General features: G+C 41.1%; 2 protein-coding genes across 2 annotated transcripts; one reads left to right on the top strand and one right to left on the bottom strand.

Moving 5' to 3' along the window:
• pelp1 (proline, glutamate and leucine rich protein 1) lies at positions 1–18,912 on the bottom strand. The gene is made up of 19 exons (XM_035148784.1): positions 18,733–18,912; positions 18,465–18,529; positions 17,890–17,995; positions 17,552–17,701; positions 15,463–15,534; positions 15,245–15,304; positions 14,991–15,147; positions 12,724–12,856; positions 11,923–12,010; positions 11,146–11,234; positions 10,829–10,942; positions 9,562–9,712; positions 9,209–9,362; positions 9,065–9,120; positions 7,931–8,064; positions 7,443–7,545; positions 2,529–4,151; positions 469–783; positions 1–357 (listed from the first exon to the last, which is right to left on the bottom strand). The coding sequence occupies exons 1-19, from the start codon at positions 18,871–18,873 to the stop codon at positions 265–267; spliced, it is 3,804 nt and encodes a 1,267-aa protein (XP_035004675.1). The 5' UTR covers positions 18,874–18,912; the 3' UTR covers positions 1–264.
• Positions 18,899–23,907, top strand: med11 (mediator complex subunit 11). The gene is made up of 3 exons (XM_035148785.2): positions 18,899–19,171; positions 22,336–22,466; positions 23,229–23,907. The coding sequence occupies exons 1-3, from the start codon at positions 19,102–19,104 to the stop codon at positions 23,436–23,438; spliced, it is 411 nt and encodes a 136-aa protein (XP_035004676.1). The 5' UTR covers positions 18,899–19,101; the 3' UTR covers positions 23,439–23,907.
• The last annotated feature ends 845 nt before the right edge of the window (positions 23,908–24,752 follow it).

The raw sequence follows: 24,752 nt of genomic DNA on the forward strand, positions 1-24,752 counted from the left end.
TTTTTGCTATCACTAAAAGTTGTAATAGTTTAATATTCCCACAGCCCACACAGTGCAGCTGAAAGTGAGCAACAATGTTAAAAGACAAACCAGGAGGCCACATTATATCAGTCTGATGTGAACATTGAAGAATGACTGAAGATGTTAATACAGGACTTGTTATATGAGGAAACTCAGTCTTGAAAATGTCACTAATAATACAGTATCTTAGCAGTATTCATGGCGACTTCAATAACATTACAGACAGTTATGGTTGGCAAGTGATTATGAGCAGTTTGATCCAGAGGCACCGTCTTCATCATCAGGTGGACAGGCGACAAAATCAGCCAACATGGAGGCCATGGCGTCATCATCCAGCTACGGGACAGACAGAGGGACAACTGCTCAGACATGCACTCTGTGGGGAGTGAGATTTACAATTTACTTTTTTGTGTTACTTAAAATACTTGAACAGCTGTGAATTTGTACCTTTTTCTTCTCAGTGCTGTGTCCCGCCTCTTCCGCCCTGTGCACGTCCTCTCTCTTCCTCTTCAGTCCTTTGACTTCTTCTCCATCACTCTCTCCCCCTCCTCTTCCTCCCTTTGTCTCCTGCAGCTCAGTTTCCACTTTGTTGTCTCTGTTCTCATTTGTCTCCTCTTGCTCTTTAGTATTCAGAGCTGTTGCGGTTTCGGGCTCTGCAGCTGCCGTTTCTCCTTCTTCGGCAGATGCTGGTTGTTCCTCCTGATGACTACATGGCTGGTTATCACTCACACTGGCTTCCTGTGCCGTTTCAGCCCACGACTCCTGTTGAGATGAAGATTCTCAGTTTCATGGTAACAACACAAGCTTAATTTGATCAAACCTTAGTGTAACAAAAACAGACAACAGAGGAGGGTATTTACTTAGGACCCTGTTAAATACAAAGATATTTTAAGGCCAAGAGCAAGGTAAGGGACGGAGGAACTGCCGAGTTGAGTACATGTCTGAAAGTTTGACTATCCAGATATCTGGACATTTCATTGAGGTGTAATGAGGTGAGATTTATCAGTTTATCGCAGAATACTCAGCAGAATATGCTTAAAAAAACAATGGCCTAGATAGATCATATTAAATGACATATCTAGTTCTAAATTTGTTTGTACTCTGCAAACAATTTATGTAACATATTGATTAACCTGGAATAACTTCACAATATCGCCAACGTCATTTGGACTACTCATACTTTCACTGTGACTGGTAATAATTTTTTATACAGTATAAGATCAATGAAATATTAACATCATTCTGACTTAATTTGGTTTTAACTACTCAAACTGTCCCATCGTTAGGGCAAGAGTAGATCTGACAATAACTTGTTCTTTCATGTGCAACCCTAGTCTTTTTAAGCGCAATTGGGAGCAAATAAAAAAAATATACTATATTTATAGCTTTAGAATACAACAGGTACAACACTTTGGTTCAATTTCTACTGTATATTGATGTCAGAATACAAATGTGTAATGAGGTTAGTAAACAAGTCCAATACTAAATGAGTCTGGTTGGTTATGTTCAGCTTCAGCATCTGACAAAAGGTTTATCATTCACAGAAGAGAATCTACATCTTTCATAAAGAGAATCTACAGCTTTCATAAAGTGACCATGGTGATGTTCCGGTTAAATTTAGAATAGAAAAAAATTCTCCTCACCTACAAAGACCTAATTTGGTACCAACATACCTGAAAGAGCTCATAGTACCATATCACCCCACTGCACTTGCTGAATTCAGGCATACTTGTTGTCCCTAAAGTCTACAGTAGAGTAGGAGCTCCTCTCCTGGGGAAACATCTTCCAGTTTCAATTCGGGAGGCAGACTTCCTCTTTTTACAGGACAGTTTTGCCATCCACTTATTCGCACACACATTGAGAGTGCGCATCAATATGCAACACTTTCACTTGTCCCACATCAATCACACACTGTCGGCACAGCCATCAGGGGCAACTTGGGGTTCAGTAGCTTGCCCTCTTGCCCAAGGACACTTCGACACACAACAAGGGGGGGACAGTGGTCAAATTGACGACCCACTTCAATTAAATCATGAGTGCCATTATACTTGATGCCGTCTTCACCCATTTTTTTGTGCACCTCATGAATATTTTGAGATTATTTCTGTTTATCTCTGCAATTCAAAATACATATATTATATAAAACTATCAATGTATGTCCAGGGAAGTACACAACTCTTATCGTGCTGAAAAATAGTGCAGTTGTCATGTGTCTTGCGCAAGGCGTTCACAGAGATGACAGGCTTGACTTATCAATTCTTAATTGTCACCATGCAAGCTATTTTTGCTGAAATAAAATATTCACTATCAGGGAGCAAGTTCATATACAAAACAAGTGGTATGGTTGTAGTGTCATACACTGCCTATGTGTGTTGCCTTTGAGATTAGATCTACAACTGCTTCATTTCATTTCTCGAAATCTTGCAGCCTGTGTTAAGTACTTAAACACTGATGTGATGTCATCTGTATCCATCAGAGGTAAAAAAAGTTAAAAATGTGTTAAGTACCTGTTGATTCTGATTGGTTGTGCACTCTTCTGAGGGGGCTGTTGGATCAATCTCACTGGCTCCTTTCTCCCACAAGCTTGCCTCCTGCTGCATCACACCTCCTCCAGCTCCCCCTTCCTTCTCTTCTGTCTCCTCCCTCTTCTCCAGTGCTCCTCCGGTGACACACAGTATCTGTGGCATGGTAGGGTCATCCATCCTTTCACTTTCTTCGTCTTCACCCGCCCGCGCCTCCTCCAGGACTCCAATGCTCTCCACCTCCTGGACCTTCATCCTGTCCTCTCCGAATAGCACTCTGTTGGTCTGAATCTCTTCTATCCCACCTTCATCATCTCCTTCCACACTGAATCCAGCAATCCCTCCTTCATCCACTGCTGCTTGGAGCACCTTCCCCTCCTCCATCCCCATCTCTCCTGCCTTGTCTTCTGCTCCTTCTAATGGAGGTATGTCTCCATCCTCTTCCTCTTCCTCCTCTAGCTCTTCTCCCTCTTCTTCATCATACTCCTCAAATTCCTCTCCATCATAGAACTCCTCCTCAGCAAAATCACTCACCTCTTCCTCCTCATCCTCCTCCTCCATCCCTTCCTCTTCCTCTTCCAGCTCTTCGTCATCCTCAATGTCCTCCTCTTCCTCCTCCTCCTCCTCATCTGTGCTGTTTATGTTGATGACGGCTGAATCTTCACTCAGTGCAGTGGGAGTTTGATGCTGGTGAAGATGCCTACCCTGTGGATTCAGCTGATTCTGAAGCTGGTGGAGCTGCAGTGGTAGACCCATGGCACTGGGCTGGCCTGTCGTGGAGGGCTGCATTAGCATCTGCTGGAGCTGGGGTCTACCAGGCATTGAGTCCCCCAGACTGCCCGGTGGAACTGTGAGAGTGCTAGAGTTAAGAGGTGGAACCAGAGAAACCACTGAGGTGCTGGAAGGAGGGAAGGAGTTAATGGGGGCTGTGGAAGTGGTGAGTAGAGGGGAGGAGTTAGGGAGATTGTTGGAAAGCGAGATGCCATCTACTGTGGTTGGTGCTGCTGTGGTGGGAACCATGGTGACACATTCTCCTCCTGGTAGTGTGACTGTGGAGCCTCCTGGTGCAGCAGAAGCCGCATTCTGGGAGTTTGTTGAGACGGCTGTGTCTTCCTGCTGGTTTTCCATGTTAAGCATCCCTGGAGGAACGATAACCACGCTGTCATCTGAGTCACTGGCCAAAGAGATCTCCACATCATCTGCTTCTTCTTTTTCATAACGGACAAAGACAGGTCTCTGCCCTTCTGGGGGCCCAAGCCCAGCCTGGTCTGGCAAGTGGTGTGCATGTGGGGATAGGATCATGTCTCCTGGAGTGTGGGCCTGGCTTGACAGCCCCGGAACCAGGGAGAGGTGGTTCTCAAGCGAGCCCAGGAGGGAGGTCGGGCCAAGGCTGAGGGAGTGGCGAGTAGCAAAAGGGGGACCAGGGGCGGTGCCTCCTAAAAGGGTTGGCAAAGTAAGTCCAGGGGTAGGTCCTTGAGAGGATGAAAGGACTGGTGCGGTGGGTGTGGGTTTCAACGTGAGAGGTGGTAAGGGGAGGGCGATGGAGGGATTACGGGGATGGAGCAGAGAGTTACAGATGGTCAAGGCCTCAGTACAGAATGTAGAGATCTGAGAGGGGACGGAGGGCACATGAGCAAATAAAGCCATTAAAAACTGAAATGACTTGACAACAAATTAGTACATGACAATTAGTTTGGAGTCAGTTCAATCTATGGTTACCAGATTCACCAGTGAATCTGAAAGCTGACTTCATACTACACTACTGACTGGTGATAGGGGGACACACACTACATGATCTTTCACCAGGAGAAACCATTGATTGGTCCGCAAACGCAAATCACGAAAACACAAGTTAGAAGAGACACTGAAAAGCTCTAAAGCTGGTTGCCACCCGCGGTTGTATGATGAAACGTTAGCAAAGCTGAGACCTAGAGGCTGGACGGTGTACAAAGAGGGCTTTTAATTTGAAACACAAACAGGAAGTGGTCCTGCAGCTCCACCAATAAAATGCTGTCACTTCATCAGTCATGGACTTTTCCTTGTGGTGGTCATTGTAGCGGCACAGCAATATTCACCAAACTTGAGGCTAACGTGTGTCATAAATTAACAGTACAAGTTATGTGTTGCTTTTCATACAGATATGAAGAAAATGATTTAAATACCTAGTATAATCTGTTGTTCTGCAGGATTATACAGTTTCTCAGTAAATGAAATCACTTGACTAATAACTATTTTTAATTACTGGATTAAAAAAGGCATTGTGCACTGTGCAGTTTTCAAGAGTGTGTCATTGTTAAACATTTGCACTTTTTGCAATATTGTAAAAAGTATAATGCACGTTTAATTTAAAATACAATTTTCAACATTATATAAAATACTCTACATCGAAAAGTTAAATCATTTTATTAAATTCTTTGAAATTACATCTACTCTTTCTGCCTCGACATTCATATTCGACTCAAAACGGCGTAATTTACATCGTGTTTTAAGCTTAAATGTCCGCAGATATCTTCCGACAAGGTGCATTCAGGGACTGTCAGAAATGCTACCTTAGCCACCTCTGGTGGACTTTTAGACTTAAAACTTGGTGTAAATGACCGTGTTTCGAGTTGAATATTAATGTCGGTGCTTCCAGACACTTGGATAACACCACAAGAGCAGTATGGAGGCATGCTGTGTTTTTTCTGTTGTTTTATTACGTCTGAAGATAGGTCTCTAATCAGCTACACTGTTTACCCCTGAAACTCCAAAAGTGTTTTGTGGACTCAAACACATCACCCACCCCCCCATCGGTATAGGGGTGAGTAGATAATGTATGAATTTTCATTTCTGTGTGAACTATCACTTTAAGGCCCAATCCCTTTTAACCCCTTCTCCCTACCCTTTGTTTTCAAGGGTTATCTTGTCCCTTAAAACAGAGTTACAAGGGGTAGTGGTTAAAATCTTCCCCTACGAATTGGGGCAGCACTTCAAGAAGCAGTCATCGTGAAAACCCGACACGTCATCAGTAGTCTTCGATGTAAACAGACGTGACCAAAAGTTTCCCGGTAATGTCATTGTAATAACAATGTTGAGATCTTAAAATCTTGAAATCTATGCTAATGCAGGTGAATCAATGACATTTGAAATTGAAAAGCTTGGATGCTCTGCATATTAAACTAAATTAAAGATATTACAATTACTATCGTAATTTTAAAACCCTCATTAATTGATAAAATACTACATTTGTGGGACTCTCTCCAAGCTTTCCTGTGATTCGAAAGGCATTCTGGGAAATTCTCGTAGCCCTCAGTTTGAAGTGTGGGTCTGATAAATGTCCTTTTCGAGGGCTGTACAGCCCAAAAACTTCTCCCTCCACCTCCATCCCAAGTATTGGGACACACTACGCCTACACGCGCACACGGGATTGGGCCCCAAGTCTCCTGGTGTGCACAGTTTGCCCATTTACTAAAGCAAAGCGGGCTGTTGAACTGTTTTTGACATATTTTTGTATTAATTACCCCCGTCTCATTTTAAATAATCACAAGTGTTATGTTTAATTGCAGCGTCGTCTGTTCACAGCTTCCTTTTGTCCTGATGTACTTTTATTATTATTTGCATAAAGAGCAGGGAAGAGAAATCTGATCATAAGTGGTCACTTGGATCACCCAAGACGCATTTTAATCAGGCGTAAACAGGCCAAAGACCCATTGATTGGTATCGGCCGATACTACTTCAAACGATTGGTGATCGTCCCTCAAAAATGATCCAAACACCCTTACTTTTATTGGCTGAACTAAGCCTGACGCCGGGTTCACACCGGACGCGGAAGCGCAGCATCAATTGTCGTGCATGCAGCCGCCTGGCTGTTAACACCGGACGCGCATTTCTCCGCGCTGGTCAGCCCGCGATTCTGCTTCTTCTGCTACTTTTTAATCACACATATAGCTGATATGTTGTTGTATGCTCCGTTTAATGTAGGAGTTCTGGGGTAAATGATGATGGTCTTCACAAGTGACTGACCTACGCAAGCCTATAACCACTAGACCCCCAACTCTCTCTGTCTGTCTGCTTGTGTGTGTGTCTGTCTTTTTAGACACAACTGACAAATGTGTAAGTACATAATAAAAAAAGAAAGAAATTAAAGTGGATGGGCAGCTGGGGAAATTTCATCATATGGGGGAGAAAAAAATCGGGGAAATTGAAACTCCAGGAGAACAGCAGGAAAATCAAAAGTATGGGATGCATATTTGATCATTTATATCATATATAATATATCATTTATATCATTTAAAAATCGATTTTCAGTATGTTTTCTGGCCCGATTCGCTAGCGGCGAACTGGAAAAATAGAACAGACACCGAAACCATCACGTGCAGATCACGAGCCGGCCTCGGCGCAGCGCTTTGCTGCAGATGTGAACAACCCAATTGAAAGGAGGCGGACAGCATTTCTTGGCGCTGCGCTTCCACGTCCGGTGTGACTGCTGCATGAGTTTGCGTTGACACCGACTGGATTTCCAGCAGGTTATAAATCTGATCGTAGTCTGAGATGGCTCAGGGGCGCTGAATAAGGATGATCTAACTGATGCAGCGACTTTGGGAGGTCTTTGTTCATCATCTCATATCTTTTTGTTAACAACCACAAGCAAGAACACATCCCTAGCAGATATAGAGAATAGTTAATAATTAATATGAACATTTACTGTTTAAGTTCTGGAAGTCGTGAGAGAAGATAGCATAATTGCTGCTGTGATCATTTTGGACAGTTGAAAAATCTTGTCTCATATTTTTTTATAAACTGCTGAGCAGTGTTGTGGTATCTAACAAACCCTGGAATTGATGGACCTGTAACTCAAACCAGCCAACACATCTCATGGTTTCCTCCTTTATTCTTCTCTCTTTGCCAGAGATTAGTTACCTTGAGGTTGCGGTCGGTGAGTCCCTTGCTGAGGATGGATACAGCACAGGTCAAAGGTGGAGGCCAACACGGTGATGGGACCAGGACCAGAGCCAGCAATAACCTTAAAGTCCATAAAAATACCAAAACACTGATATCATACATTGATACAACCGTTTACAGTCTTAAATTTACTCAGCTTGATTACAACATACAGGTCAAATTAAACAGTGTGTGCACTACAGGTGTGTAGTAAATCTTGGTCCTGTGAAGAAAAAAACCCACACACTGTCAGCAGTGAGTTTATTGGATTAAATGAGCCAAAAAGAAGTGTTGTAAACTGGCAACCTGAACTAAATCTAAACGATGATGTTTTGTAATACAGTAATACAATTTAATACAGATGAAAGTGTTTTATTTAAAAAATAATGGTCAGATAGAAGTTTATAAAAGTATAAAAGATACTAATACAGTGTAAATCTCTGATGTGATGTGAATGAAGGTAGTACCTGTATAGCTCGCGTCGTGTGAGGGCACTGCTGTACTGCCCACTGACCCCCACTGCAGATTCACATGCAGTGTTGCTGCAGGACTGTTGCTGCTGCAGACGCACACACAGCGGCAGCACCACGTCGTGGATACGCTGTGAGAAAAACACACCATTAAAAAGATGAGGTGTTCATTCTGAAATAGAGTGACTACCCCTTAGCCCTTCCCCTTCGTTATGCGCGTTCACGTGTAGCGGTAGGCTGTCCCAGTACCTCCAAATGGAGATTTTCCGACCCTCACTATGAACGTAGGGGGTACCCAGAATGCCTTGCGAATCACCGGCAAGCCGGGAGAGAGACCTACAAATGTAGCTTTTCTCCATTAATAAGGATTTAAAATTACGATAATGATTGTAATATATTAGTTTAATATCATTTAAATGTATTATGGTCAATTTTTTCATAACCTTAAAAAAATAAAGATCGTGAGCGCGCTAGCGTTAGCATACTAGCGATAATTTATTTGCATGATAGTCCTGTATTTTCACATAATGTCATGTCGCATTCCCCCTCTTTGAAGACACACGATTCACTTGATTGAACCCGCGTATAGCAGCGATGTTACTGAACTTAACTGTTCCTCTAATAACAAAGCATCCTGGTAGTGTTGCCTACAGACCACTGCTAGCAGCCTGAAGCTGCGTGCTTTTGATTCATATGTGAAATGATGCAGAGCATCCAAGCTTTTCAGTTTCAAATGTCATTGATTCACCTGCTTTAGCACAGATGTTATTTGGATATTATGGGTTTGTCACTTTAGTAACTGCAAACAATAGCATTGGTTTATTTAAGATCACAATGACATCCCCGGCAAAATTGTCTGGTCTGTTTACATTGATGACTACTGATGATGTAATGGCTTCTTGAAGGGATGTCCCAATTCGTAGGGGAAGATTTAAAACCACTACCTCTTGTGACTCTGTTTCAAGGGGCAAGATAAACCTCGGAAACAAGGGGTAGGGGTAGGGCCAAGGGGTGAAATGGGATTGGGCCTAACTGCTGTAGTGTTAAAGCACCAAGTCTCATAGTTACAGTTAATATCTGGCAAAAAATAAACTAAATTACCATGAACAACAATGTAACACTGACATTTACCTTGTGTATATCATCCTTTAGCAGTGTACCACTTGTCAGTATGATTTGTCTCAGTGCTGTGAAGAAGAAAACATCTCTGTGATTTCACCATATTTACAAAAAAACTATTACATGAGATCTTTTCAGTCTTGGGCCAAATCTCACCTCTGAGGGCTGAAAGGCAAGTGTCCTGATTGGCCAGAAGGTCTCCTTTCCTCTGAAGTGATGACCCGCCTGCATCTGCTATGACCAAAGGCTTCGTCCTCCGAGGGCCTGGTTTCCCTCCAGGAACCACATCAGCTGACAGACCAGCCCGGAGCTGGAGGAACCGACCACACAGAAAGACACAGGGAATTAGAGATGAATACTTGGTGCTGCTGCCTTTACATATGTCGATGTAGATACCTGCTGCTACAAACTATACTGCTGCTAGATAATATTAAAAACTAATTCATTCTTACTCAAAAATACATGTTGCCCATACACATTTAAACTAACTTAATGGAAAGTGAAGTCACCTTGACAGAGTCGACCCCTGGTGTGATGTCACTGAGCAGGTGGCTAAACAGCAGTTCTGAATGGCCCGGGCTTCCCTGAAGAATGCTTGCAGAGGCCCCAGCCACCTGGATCCAGAGCTCTAAGGTTCTGTACACTGACACCCGCACCGAACTGTGGATTGAAGGAAGAGACATGAGAAACAAATCCTTCTGCCACATCCTCATAGTCTGAAATTTTCCATGAACTAATCCTCCTCCTTCCGAAACCATGATGGCACCCCATCTTTCTGATACATGCTAAGTATTTTTGCTGAATGCTGTTTTTATTTGAAATAACATGAAAAAGTTCAGGGCTTCTTCACGTCTTGAGTTTGTATCCTGTACATCACTCAACACAAACATCTGATTGTATCAAAGCAGTCATCTTGGAATAAGTTATTATTCAGGTAATAGAAATAGATGCCATCACTTCACTGTACTACCGAAGCAAGTGGCAAATAGGAAAGAACCCAGTGAAACATCCCTGCAATAAACCCTCCTGTCATAATGTTCAGTTTTATTATGAATTGTTGATTTGATTCTGACATTTTGTTGGCCTTGGTGGACGTATTGTTTGGTATTGCATTATACAGTAGGCGTTTGTAATAAGTTTATTTTACAGTAAATGTATAGTACCTACTGCCCAACAGACTATACTATAGACCAAAATGATTTTATGCCGTGCTTTTTAATAACCAATAGATGTCACATAAGCAGATGACTTGTAGCTGTTACAGACCCATTTCTGAAATGTGTACATGAGGTGGAGTGTGCTTTTACATGCATTTCATGTACACCAAAACAAACTTTGTTTTATATAAAACATTAGCCAAAAACGCCAACTGACTTTCAGTGAGAACAAATCACCATGTAGTCCTGTTGTGATGCTAATAAATAATGTTGCACTGCCATTAGTTGTAATCTCAATACGGCTTTAAAAAGGTAATTCCCAATTATTTAGCAAGCAATAGTTTCAGAATAACTGATAACATACCTGATTCAGTAAATCTAATTCAAATTGAAAGGTAGGATGCTGACATGATACGGCTCATTAGGTTTCTACTTTCAAATATAAATAGGGATTTTTCCTTTTTCTGCTGCAGCTTTGGCAAGAGGATCAAATATGGCCATGTAACCACAGAATAGGAGTTTTGGTGCCTGTAATTTAGATATTGGTTAATGTAAAAAATAAGAGGTTCATTTGTACGGAGTAAAACAAAACGACCACAGGCGGTAGGGCTGCAGTTACCTGTAGGCTTTCTGCTGTCCTAGATTGGCTTCATGTAGAGGTGCCCAGGAAGACAGGGTTTGAGAAAACAGCCTCTGGAGAACTACAGTGTATTGAACCATGCCGCTGCGTACACTGTAATACACACACAGAGCAGACAAGAAGCTACACATCAATGCCACTGCTACAGTTAACAATATTATCTCCTGCATGCTTGTATCTTTGCAATGATTTGTCTATCGTATTACATGTACATTTGTGAAGAAAAAAACCAATAATGAAAACATAAAAAATAAAGATCTCAAAAAGTGTGTGTTAATGTGTGTGTCCACACTCACACTGTGATGAGAGCTGATAGGACCTCCAGAGTGTTGGTGTGTATGATGGGCAGGACAAGCATCCTCACACTTCCGTCTCCTGTTAAATTCTGGCACACACACAGTCAAATATGAATAATGATCAATGCCATTTGTTTCACAGTCATTTACCAAAATGTATGAAAATGCACTGGCTGATGTTGCAGTACATCACCTGCAGTGTTTCCCCTACATGCATTTAGCATTCAATTTCCACCATGTCACAGGAATGCCTTAGTGGCCTTTCTGTAATTATTATTAACAATGCAATTACTGGGCAGAATGATTTGATGGATGATCAAGGAAGGCAAGGAAGGTCAGGATTTAGCAGTTATGCAATTTAGTTGCATATAAGTGTGCAATAGTATGTTGTTCTGTTTTTGTATTGTGTGATAGACAAGGGTTTGTGCAATTTTATTTTATTTGTGTGTTCTTTTCTAGCAATATATTGTAATGTATAGGTAATTTGATTCTCTATTTTATTTGTATCTATATAGTTTATTTCCTGTTTCTCTCACTTAATCATTTGTATTTATGATTGTTGTGACGTACATAGTTTTGATAGTAAATTACTATATATATATTTCTATAATTTTATATTTCGGTAATTGTATGGACATTGTTCCAAATATCTTGATGAAAATGACTGTTCTTAATGGGTTGTTGGTTAGGTGCTACAACTCCATCCTAGGGGAAACACAGAATAATTATTAATTAATATAATTCAGTGAGTGTGTGTGAGAGCATTTGCACACTCACTATGCTCTTGGAGCTGACAGCAAGGGCTCGGCACACCAGGTTGAGAATTGGTCTGACAGGCAGACGTACAGCTGAGGCTGGATCCACTCTGAAGGACAGGTACAAGAGAAGAACAAGATGAACACCTGGAACCCAAAACACTTTACTGCTCTGTACAATTTCTGAATTCAAATTTTTTGAAAATGACCATTTTGTAAACTCAAGTTAAAACAGCACAATGCTACAATTATCGGTGTACATTCTGATTTATTATGGTTAGGCTCAACTTTAGTTATTATATAAACACTACACAGCATGATGCTTCTGCCCTTATAATGCACTACAGTACAGGTACCCACATACGGACCACAGCCTGTTTTTTTTTCTTTTTGAAGGTTTTCTTTTCTGAGAAGTGTCTCCTATCAAGTCAGTACATCGATTCAGGAGCTTTCAGGTTCTGCTATCTTACAAAGAGTGGGCATTGCGTTCCTGCTCATCTCCAAGATCAAGCCTTTTTACCCAGTTCACAAACCGTGGAATGTAAACAGTTTTTATTCGGTACAGATTAGGTCTGATTAGAACTGTTGAAAGTGAGGCCAGTTATCTGAACATTGATTGTGGAAGATATGTTGCTGCTGAATGTTTCAAATGTAGTAGTTAGTGCTGTCACCACAACAAATGACATTATAGTGGCAGAAGATATTTGAAAACCAAAAATATTCTGATGGCGAGACACAATAATAACCAAAAAGATTGTATTGTGGTTTAGGTGATGTGACATTTTGAAAGTTAGATTTCAGTTTGAAATTGTGTGTGTTGTACCTTAGCGTGTGTTTAAGTGCCATACAGAGAGCTGTGTATCTGTTCTGGAGCTGCAAGAGCAGCAGGGGATCGGATTGGTCGAGATGAGGAAAGGCCAGCTCCACCCCCGAACCTTCATATTGCGCAGTTCCATCTGTATCAACAACAAGCAAACTAAATCATTAAACCAGGGGACAACACATGAAGAAATTCCAACAAACATGTTCATAAAGCTAACAGACATTCTCCATGTCGTCTAGTGCCTGACTTACTTACTAGCGGATATTTGCATTTCATCTTTTAAAGAATGATAAAAATGTCAGGTGTGTAAAAAAGCAGATACATTTCCAGTACAGACAGATTTAACTTGGAGTCTCAGTGATGGCTCTGTATTACCAAAGGATGTTAGAGAGAATAAACTGTTTCAAAGGGGATGCAGCTAATGTCAAATCATCTCATTTTTGGGCCGCATCATTGCAGATATTAATGAAATTTGGGGTGCTCGCTGAATTTGACTGGTCATATCACCTTTAATATAGGTCACAGGTATATGGGTCTTATATTATTTTAATGCTTTTGTCCAGCTCCACATCTATCCTAATAGTATGCTATCAATTTAATATAATAGCATTGTGTGTTTATAACAGTAAGAAGTTGAATAGCAAAAAATATATATACATTTAAAAATTGTTTTCAACAACATTAGTTTATAAAGAAAGTTTGGTCTTTGGTTTTCAAGTTGTTGCTGAGATATCATAACTTATCGGAAAAGGCATCACATCACTAATTATATACAATGTTGTTGAAGAGCAGTTAGTGACCAGTGCATGGTCAGGCACATGCAAAATACCAACTGCACTACTTTGTTGATGGGCTCCCAGGCCATTGGATAGTGTGCTAAAAAAATGCAGTAATTGTGTCTTTGCTCAACATTTTGTACATCTATCCTGTCACAGGTTCAACTACCACTAGGTCCATGTCAATCACAAGTGTATCAGGGTGCTATTGGGAGTTTTAAATGAAGATAGTCCATGGGAATATAGAAAGTTCAAATCTTAATTCTCTAGTGATGGATATAGTCTCTTCAACACATCCCAGACACCAGTTATTAACATGAGACCACAACATATTCTTTGAGGCAAGCAAAGACAAGTGATTCCAAAAATCACAGACCATGCCCTTGGTTTTGGACACATCAGTTCATCATTCCAAATAATCATAAATAACGTCACCACCCCCAGCAGACTGATTATAACTGAGTCATCAGCAAACTTTATGATGCATCCATTTTTTATATTTATGTATCTGTCACCAGATGACTTGTTTGTGTTTGAATGGGTTTGTCTGTCTCAGTGGTCCTGGTAGCCATGTTGTCGGTGGAAATACTTCCCAGCAGTGTTTGAGAGCGAAAATCAGTCCAATGGGAGGAGCCAGACAATAGGCAATGCACACAACCCTGATGTCCTGCTCTAGTGGGGAAGGAGCCAGAGTTGGACTCACCTCAACACAATGCACTGTTTCTGGAACCAAGGTCTTGGTGAGGCAATGTACAACGCTCTATTGAAGCTCTCCCTGGAGAATGAAGGTTCTCTCTGCAGTGCAACTGCTAGTTGCAAAGAGGAAGGCTCTGACTATTATCTGTGCTCAGGTATTGAACGTCAGTTAGGAATATCCAGTTTTCTCTATGTCTGTGGTTGGGTTCCTGGAGAGGATACAACCTACGGATGCTGCTGTGCTCTATGGGTACTTCCAACACTTGGGTTAGGGTTTAACCTGGAGGTCAGTGACTGGCAGGAACTGCTGCTCATAGCCAAAATGGCTCTTTGTCATTGGACTTCTGTGTTCTCATGGATTGGCCACAATGAAATTGATGTTTAAGCATAGTTTCCAAAGTGTATGTGGTGCCAGAAACCCTGATAAACTTTGTGGTCACATCATCACACCTGTTTCCGTATGTTTCGTACTCTCAGGTGAAGAGAGGAAGAGAGCCAAATGAATCAGATGGCAGCTGAGGCTGAAAGCTGAACACACCTTTAAGTCAGAGGGAAAAGTGAAGGCCTGATCAACGCCCCTGTCAGCAAGGTCTTAAACTCCCACCTCAGAATGACTTTGTTTCATGTATCCAATGGAGGTTGGAGCAAGAGATGCTCAGGCTATGTTTACACTTGAACGTGTGTCTCTGTACGTTATTGTTAGGGAAATACAGTGAACTCAGTTTCAAAAAGTTAGGAACAGATATGAATTGAACTCTGGCTCTATAGAGAAATTAAGCTTCACGGAAAGTTTACCCATTTCTGATCCTTGGTAGATCTGTGCCAACAGGCCATTGGCTGATGCCAATAAGCAGTGAATCTGATTGGTCCAGCCCTCAGCTCTGCCAGCACCCATCCCTCTGTCCAATAGGCCCCCCAGACAGGGCAAGCGACCATAGCACTGACAAGCCATCTAACAGAACAATAGTCACAAAGAAAGAGGGAAAAGGAATATTTGTGTACATATACATATATATAATATATTTTTTAAATGAGGGGGAATCACTAACCACTTGTGTTTTCTTGTTTGTATTGTCCATTTTGGAGAGGAAATAGGCTCCTAGTTTGTCCTAAAAGAAAACAGACAGCTCAAGTTTTTCATTTTTTTCTTCAAATGACAGAAGTGAAATACACACAATCTTAGTTACCAACAAAACATAAGGCAAACTTTATTAATGGCGAAAAATAACTCCTTCTTTCCAGTTTTCTTTGTCTCCTTGTATCTTACCCGGAGGGATCCACAGGCTCTGGGGTAGTAAGTCATACAGGCAGTCATTCCCTCCATGGCTGACAGCTCACACTGTGGTCGCAAGAAGAAAAGGGAGAATGATGCAAATTTGGTCCTAGTTATGGGGCTGAAACAATGCTTTTGACTGCCAAATTAATCTCTTCATTACTCAACCAATTAATTGTAGCTGAGTCATTAAAATGTCAGGACACATTGTTCAAGGGGATATCTGATGATGAAGAGTCTAAGAACATAAATATTGCTAATGACGTAAAAAAGGAGAAAAAAACAGACGGCTAGGAAGTGCTCACACTAGTGAAGCAGGGACAAGCAGCTTATATTATTAGTTTATAGAATAATTAAGTATAAAGCATTATATGAAGTTATCACTACATTTTTGAAGTTATCAAAGATTGTTGATATAATCAACCGCTCATAGTGATGAATTTAACTCGGTACAAACATGATCACTAGAAGTTTCCACAGTAGATTTTAGGATGTGGAGGCAAAGACATTTTTTAATTTATCATCTAGGGCAGCAGGGCTCCATCCGATAGGCCAAAGATATTGACACGAAGAGCGTGAATGTTTGGTGTATGGAACACAATTTATCACAGTTTTTTCCGTCTTATGCGAAAGTGTATCTCACACGTTGATATCGTGACGACAATAGATTTTCGATCGATTGACCTGCCACAAGGGCTGAACGATATAACGTTGATAGGACTCATCACATCCATGTTTTGACAGACGACACAAATAACCAATGATAATGAGAATAGCGCCGCGCCGAACCAATCATGTGGCTGGAATTACAGCCATGTCATGTTAGGTTGACACACACAGGAGGAGCAGCAGCACACGTGCTAATGTTTGGGCTCCTGCATAGAGGTGGACGACTCTTTATCGATGCAGTGACTGAACATATTGATTCATGTTTTTCGCTAAGTTCATTGTTTTAGCGGGTTTCCACCGCTGAATAATTATAACACTGCTGCTTCAGGACAGACACTCATTAAAGGTCTGGTCGTCCTGTGTCAGAGTCTCAGTTGGAGCTTCCTCCTCACTCCCCCTCTGACCTGCGCTCACTTTACACTTCAACAATAAACACCATCACACGGTATTAGGACACGTAGAGGGACTGATGTTTACTTTGGTTGATTCTCTAGAGTTTATGAAGAGTGTTGGTTAAAAAGTACACTGAGCTTCTCTGTTATGTGGTTAACATGTCAGAACCAGACTGGGTTCTTCCTAACCAACCAAAACCATCTTTGTATTCTCTTGTTCAGAGCCATTTTCTGCTTTGATGTTTTACCTGCTCCACAACACGAGACATAACATGACGCGACCAGTCAGGACATCAGGGTTAAAGAGACGGGAACAATCCGGGGTCCTGATTTGAACCATTGATTAATAACTATTTTAGAATATAGGACTAGATGGTGAATATCCCATGTGATTATCAGTTTGTGTGTGCGAGCATGCGCACGCTCCCTCAACAGATTATGGCGCAGCGCGCTGTTTTAACTTCTTTTTTGCAGAAGAAGCAACGCCATAAATATGAATTCAGCAGGTTTTTCTAAAGATCAGTTCCAAGTGTGATTGATTAGAAAACAATCGGAGTCACTTGTTGACCAGTAAGTTGAGTAGTGCACCTCAGTGCAGTGACACTGATTTAAGATAAGATAAAACCTCTAAAATTCAGTTGTTACAGCAGCAGGCACGTCAGAATGAGCAATATAAAAAGGCAATAGAATAAAATGTTTTAATTAAAATTAAATAATATGCAGGGTATGTACATTATATACACCTTTTCACTGTAGTGGTTTGTAAAAAATGTTATATAGTGCAGTGGCACAGGATGATTGTACGAGCAAGTAAAATCTGTTTTGTGCATAAGAAAAAACATTTGTGCACAAGGAGTACATTGTACATAAACAAAAAAAGTTATCTTCTGGTTGTTTGATTTATATCGCAATATATATCGATACTGACTGATATGGGAAAAATTATAGTGATACGATTTTTTTCCATATCGCCCAGCCCTAGTCCCTGATATGTAAAACTATCCACTACATTGTTCCCTCACCTCTGTCTTGAGTCCCAGAAGAGAAGTCAGGATGCCCAGGATGGAGTTGAGTCCCACTTCCCTGGCGAGCTCTGCTAACTGGGATGAGTAGTGCAGCAAATCCTTCAGAATGTTCACTGCTAGCTGAATGGTTTGAACTGGAGCCTGAGACTAAAGGAGATCATCCAAAGACACAGAAGAGGATGACGGGAGAAGAATCAGGAAGGAAGAAGTTGGGCTGTGTTGATTTTCAGGCTTTCAAATTTGGAATAATTCAAGTTTTATGGAAGACACAGACTGACAGGAATGGACAACAACAAAAGTGTCTGTGTGGACGTTTGTGTCCATGCATTTTGTACCTGTATGACCTGCTGCAGGGAACGCAGCCAGGAAAGGCAGTGTTGCTCAAACAGAGAACTGGAGCTGTCTTTAACCAGCATGGAGAGCAGGCAGAGCCCTTCAAACCTGCACACACAAGGTATGCCTCAAAAACACAGCATTCAATAATCATAGGACTTTTGTTGATCTTTTCCTTTGCAACAGTAATTATCACAACTGTAATGCCAAATGTCTGATAAAATTTAACTCAAATGATGTACCTCAAAATTAAAGATTATTTGATACCAAATCTATTTCTCACGACTGCACTATAGTAATCATATACATTAGTGTGAACATTCTTAACAAATCAATTGACTTTCACAACATAAATATGCTATTTTCCTAAGTTTTCAGTGATTAGTCTATCAGTTATCCACTTTTGCCATTTGATGCACAAGATAGCGTCACTAGAGATACAGCACACTGAAAATAACGCTGATGCATATACTGGCCAAATGACAGAGTATCCTTACAGCGTTACCAGTGTTAACGTTACCTTAGCAATGACTGAAACCTTACGACAGCTGACGTGAAACATTGTTTTTTTCCTCACCTGGTCTTGCTCGAGCCCAGTTTGGCATTGCTAAAACCCACGAGACCCCCGACGGCGCTCGCGCCCTGCAGAAATAAACACAGGCGTTAACTATCAATACGAGCAAAAACACAGTAAACAGCCACATAAACCTCTGTGCCACAGTGTGCTACTGTAACTCCAGATGCCAGCTTAGTGAAAAACAAAGCCTGTAGCAGATGCTGCACAGCGACAGCGGGCTAACAGGGACCTCGTTTTAGGCTATGAGCTGCTCCGGCTTGGCCACTACCTGTGTCGGGAATACGCCATGTTCTCTGTAGCTAGCCAACAAAGCAGGTAAATATTCTGGACGGTGTTCTTTCAGAACCGACACCAAACCCTCGGTTAGTCGCATGGCAGATGAGCCATGCTGCCAAGTCGATGTAGCCATTTTGCCTGTCCGTCAAGCTGACGTAATCACTGTGCGACTGGGTGACGTCAATTTCGTGAGCGCTGAGTTGTTGAGCGGCTCCAGTCGTAGCAGTGTCTGTGTTTTAGTCATAACCAAGCAGGTTTCTTTATATTGAACCCTGTCTACACCGAGCTGGGCTGTCTGGACTAATCTTTGTTACTATTTGTCCTTGGAGAGCTGCTGTAAGAAGCGGTTTGCTGCTCAGTGATGGCTAATGAGCGGCTCAGAGCTCTGGAGGAGGTCGAAAAGGAGATAGCGATGATCCTGCAGTGTGCCGGTAAGTATACAAGACACCACCGTGTTTGATGTATCTTTAGATCTTGGTTTTGTATATTGTTGTGGACCACTGTCTCTATTTGAGATATTAACTAGAAAAATTCCTCCCGAAAAATGTTGTGTGTCCCTGTCTGATGCTTGGTGCGTGTCGTCGATTCTCATGTTGCCAGTAGTTAGGAATAAATCAGTCGATCTAAATTACAGATTTCATTCTTTGTGGCAGTTTTTATTTTTGTGTCATGCATTAAGTATGCCCATCCCACACAGGCGTATATGACACTACCATGGAATTTGTTGTAGGCTAATAGATACTCCACCATTACTGACAATAATCCATCAATTCATTGACCTTCCATTATGCTACAAAGTGTTTATTCTAATCAATGCTGCAAATACCCTTATCTTTCTGATGTTCTCCATTACACATGGCATCTATTGCACTTCTGTCCGTCCTGGGAGAGGGATCAGGAGGTGGTGAACTGAAGACAGATTATTGATCCACTTCATCATTGACATTAAAACCAACAGCTTTAGTTGTGCTCGCGCTACATATCTGTTCCACACGAAATTGAATTGCAAAATATATGAAACAACTTCCAGAAAATGATGTTCAGATTCCATTAAACAGCGGAGTTACAGAGCCGAGTCATTAATAGTTTTTAATACTGTCTTCTAACACTGTGAGTGTATCATCAAATTGCTGCAGTGAACGTGACTGTGCCATCAGGAGCACAGAGGGCACAGAGCGCACTGGAGATCACTCACTAAAAATAAAGAAAAACTATTCACTTTCCAAATAATATCCCAGAGTGGAGGTTAGGATCCACTGATGTGAGGTAATCAGTCCGATTGCTCTAATTATATAAATACTGCGGTGACACTCGTGCGTAATGCTGCGTGATGGATGCACGCGAATGGAAGAATGGGGAGGAAACGAGGGTTCAGCGATCACAAAGCGTTTTTGTCCCATGATGATGAATGATCAGCTGATAAAGATTCTATAGATCTATGATCTGTGATCTTTGTGCTGAACTGAGTCCAGTATCCAGTTTTCCTGGACACAACTTGGGCAGAGGATCTCACCAGCTGCACACTTTACTGGACGACTTCAGAACTTGATGTGCTGTGGCTGGAGATAACAGAGATACCACGACATAGGGTGCAAAACAGCTTTGGCCCAGAGGAGGTACAGGTCGCCACTCCCAGCTAAACATCCATTTTGTGAAAGACGGTCAGAAGCCCACCATCCCAGGAGGAACAAAACCTTCTGCAGTCCACCTGGAGATGGGAAATGAGGTCAGACCTTGGGAGAAAACTCCTCAACCCAAAGTAGATTCTATCTGCAAGGGACCAGATATCGTCATGTGGTCTCAGGAGGGAAGGAAAGTCAACTTGGTGGAATTAACAATCCTGTGAGCTGTGCGCTGTGAGGAAGCAGCAGAGAGAGAAAAAAAAGCCAAGTACCATTAGCTGGTCCAGGTTTATCAGGACAAAGGGAGGACATCATGGCTGTTTACAGCAGAGGTGGGGTGTTGATGATTCCCAGCTCAGTCAGTGTGGAATGCGATGACCAAAGTTGGAGTAAGAGGGCAGACGAGGAAAACATACTGTTCGAAGGTTGGAATAAGTGACGATAAGAGAGAGACTCCTGGTTCCTCTGGCATAAGAGGAAGGATACTAGCTGGAAGCCTGGAGTAGGAGGCAGTGATTTGGCCACTACTTCTGACCCATCAACTAGAGAGTGTTGTGGTTAAGGATCGAAACGTTTATTGAAGGTTGGGTACCACCTGAAGACCTCTACTCCAGGCCAAGGTTAGGGCATCTCTGATGTAATGTATGACATAGTTCTTAAAATTGTGCAGAACCACAACTGCTTCAGCTGGAAAAACATCTGTGCATCAGCGCTCGTCCCACGACATTTTGTAATGATCACACATAAGTGATTAGTGATTGCTGTGCTGACTAATTTGGTTTGGTAGGTGTCAGTCTGTATGCAAGATTAGACAGTATAAATATGAAATATTGTGTCATGCCCTCTGCTCTCTCTCTGTCTCTGTCTGTCTGTGCGCTCTTGATTGCATAGAGGCTTCATCATGTGGTTAAAGGTCCAGTGTGTAAGATCTAGTGATGTTTTCAGTAGTGTGTGATCATCTAAATTGTACAAATAGTTGTTTTCTTTACCCTAGAATGGGCCCTTATATTTAAATATATATTTATTTACTATATATTTACATTGGGAGCGGATCCTCACTATGGAGAGCTACTCTTTTTAGAGTAGTACAGACAGGACAAACTAAACAGCTTTTCAGTTTTTTTTTTATAACAACTGAAGGCTACCACAGGTTTTCTTTCATGTTTGTATGGGGTGTGTGAGGTGAGGGGGTATTCATCTGCAACATGCAACTTCACCACTAGATGTCACTAAAGTCTACACACTGTACCTTCAGAAGCTGTCAAGCAGTTTAATTTAAATCTGCGTGATACACAATAAGTGCAGGGTTGCTTAAAACCAAGGTGTGTAGGAATACTAAAGATACACCCATGCATTTAAGTGTTAGTAAACCACAAAACACTAGTGAGCTAAGTTGTAGACGAGATAAAGTCTATACAAACATATACTTACATGCTTGACAGGGGAAATGAAGGGGACATTAAGGGATATTCAGTTGGTTACAATCATGAAACCACTGTGAACTAATAACAGTTTATTGTTGGTCAGAAACATTTATGGAAATCAGTCCAGGATTCTTTTCTAAATACCAACATGCATCATCACATTTATTTGCCTCTAAATTCTACACAATGAATCTTGAACAAATAGCCATGTTTCACATCTATTGTCTTAAAGGAGTATATGTTTAATATTAGCTGTTCAGTTCCTTGTTGACTTCAGTGTGTCTAAAAGCCCACCTTTGCATTGCAAAGTAGCTTAGGCTGGTTCATGCATTAGATTTCCCCCAATTAGACTAACAATATGAATGGGGAAAAAAGTCTTGTCACCGAGCTTTTCAGCCTCTCTGAGCACATTATTTTGACTTCCTGGCTGATAAACTCAACTCTCATCAATCTCCCTTCCAGTAGCTTTAGGCATGAGATGCTTTTATCATGGTCACAGTGTCAGGTCCTGAATTGATACTGTATATTTTTGTTTCCTTACCCTTGCAGGTAATATAGTTCTGGAACTCTCCAAAGACAAACATAATGCCAGCCTCCTGGACAGACAGCTTGTCCAATTCCAAAGCTCTGTCACCCGAGTGGAGAGTGAGCTGAGCACCCAGATCCGCTACCTCACACAGGTCAAACACATTCTAATAGTAGTAGTTTTTCTTTATTTGTCCAACATAACTGAAGTGCCTCATGGTACAAGTATTGTTTCAGAGGCTGTTTCACCTTAACAAAAACAGTTGTTATATGTATAGCTTTGAATATTCTGCTCAATATATCCCTATCAATATTTTCATATAAGATATCAGTTGGAAGGCTGGTCAGAAACACCTTAAGATTGACCTTTAATTGAATTTAACCGTATACTAATCAAATACAGTAAAATATAAACAACTAATAGATGTAACTTATTAGTTCAGGTTTTTCTCTCTCACTTTACTTGACAATTAAGATGTATTGCTAATTATATTAAAAAAATCTATTGTCCCATAGATGGGCTTCAGAAACAATCAATAACATTTTTATGAAGAGCATCAGAGGGGTGATGTATACTCCCACGCTGTCTAAACCCCATCCGATAATGCTAACTTTATTATATTGTAATAATACTCGTCATGATATAATTTACACCATATTATGACAAATGATGGGTTGAACTAAATAAGCTGTAGATAGTGTCTCTAGTCTTATAGGGTTAGGGTTAGAAAGTTAATGCATTATTACTCTACATGATCACCACTCTAATATGAGCATACATTTTTTTTCAGTCTATAAGCTTTAGGTTTAGGTCTATAGTGTAGAGATACCTGGAAAAATCCATTATTTGCAGAGATCTCTTGTACATCATACATCAAAGTGCTTCATAAAAGTAACTCTCCTGTTTATTTCCATAGGTAGCTACTGGTCAACCTCATGAGGGCTCCACGTACTCAGCAAGGAAGGACTGTCAGATGGCACTGAACCGAGCAGAGTACGCTAAGGTCAAACTGGGAGAACTGGGACGGACCTGTGAAGTCATGCTGGAGCAGCAACAGCAGCAGCAGCAGCAGCAACAGCAGCAGCAACAGCAGCAGCAGCAGCAGCAGCAGCAGCAGCAGACATGAGAGCAAAGAGGGCTGAAGAGAAGCTGGCTGAGTTGGAACATTTCACAAAGATACCCAATGTATCAGACCTCATTACATATTGAAATCTTTTAATAATCATTTTTTATTGTAATTACAATACTGGACTTTCACAAAAAGGCAAAGAAAAGTGTGCACAAGATTTTTTTTATTTTTGAAGTAGTATATGTTGTATTGGCCCTGTTAAGATACTTCTTATACAACTGCCAAGAACTTTTTTCTTTTTTATATTTTGAGCTCTTGAGAATGCAAGAAGTTACTTGCCAACAGTATTTAGTTAAACGTGTCTGGCATTATATATTTCATAGCATTTTTAACACCAGTTCAAGGTTACACCTTCCATTTGACAGGTGGAAAAGTTTTTCACAAAAACGAAAAAAGTGTAGTGTGACAACCTATCTTATGTTTGAAATAAAATAAAGACCCTTTTTTTACATTCTATTGAAGAAAATGCAGATGTAGTAGCTTGTAATATATTTTCTTGTTATATTGTGAATTGTTAAGTATTCTGTATATCTCAGGTTTGATAATACAGTAGATATAATAAATTAACATAGCTCATATTTTTTCATGGATCACAGTAATGCAAGGGTCCTGTCGCTGTGAATGTGAGCAAGAATGTGACCCTGTAATAGACTGACCGCATGTCCAAGGTGTACCCGACCTTCTGTCCAATGTCAGCTGGGATTGGCTCCAGCACCCACTCCTATGTAATGAAGACAAGCTGATGTCATACTTTAAGGCCGAAGCAAGATTCAAACAACAGCTGGCACCTGGAACAGACGTATTGTAGAATGTACAATGCGATTTCTTTTCCCACACCAATGATTTACATTACCTACAACTTAGGAAAAGGAAAGAATATCTATTCACAAAATAATTAAATAATTTCAGTATTTGTATTACTCTACCCTATGCAGTGCTCCACAAAAAACACATGCATTACGTTTACTTCATCATAAAGAGGTTAAGAACAAATCAATAAGCAGCAGTAACAGAAGTTCCTCTGTAGTTGCCATCGGTTACACTGATTCATTAAAAGAGCAGCTGCTAAATGTACAGTTGCATTAGCACTGACAATTTCTTCTGTTTGTACACTAACATGGGAATGACTTCAGGCTGTTTGGTCCATCTATCCTGTCTTTTTCTTCTTGGCCTGTGGAGTTGATGTGTCCTGTTATCTCCTACATGTGACATTGCTGCTTGCCAAACTTGATGAATAGAGGGGCTCATCCTCACTTGTGTGATCCGCCATACCAGGCAGGCAAAGTCTTTCAAACACTAGGCCATCAACCT

Source organism: Hippoglossus stenolepis, chromosome 23, assembly GCF_022539355.2.
Source record: "Hippoglossus stenolepis isolate QCI-W04-F060 chromosome 23, HSTE1.2, whole genome shotgun sequence".
NCBI lineage: Eukaryota > Metazoa > Chordata > Actinopteri > Pleuronectiformes > Pleuronectidae > Hippoglossus > Hippoglossus stenolepis.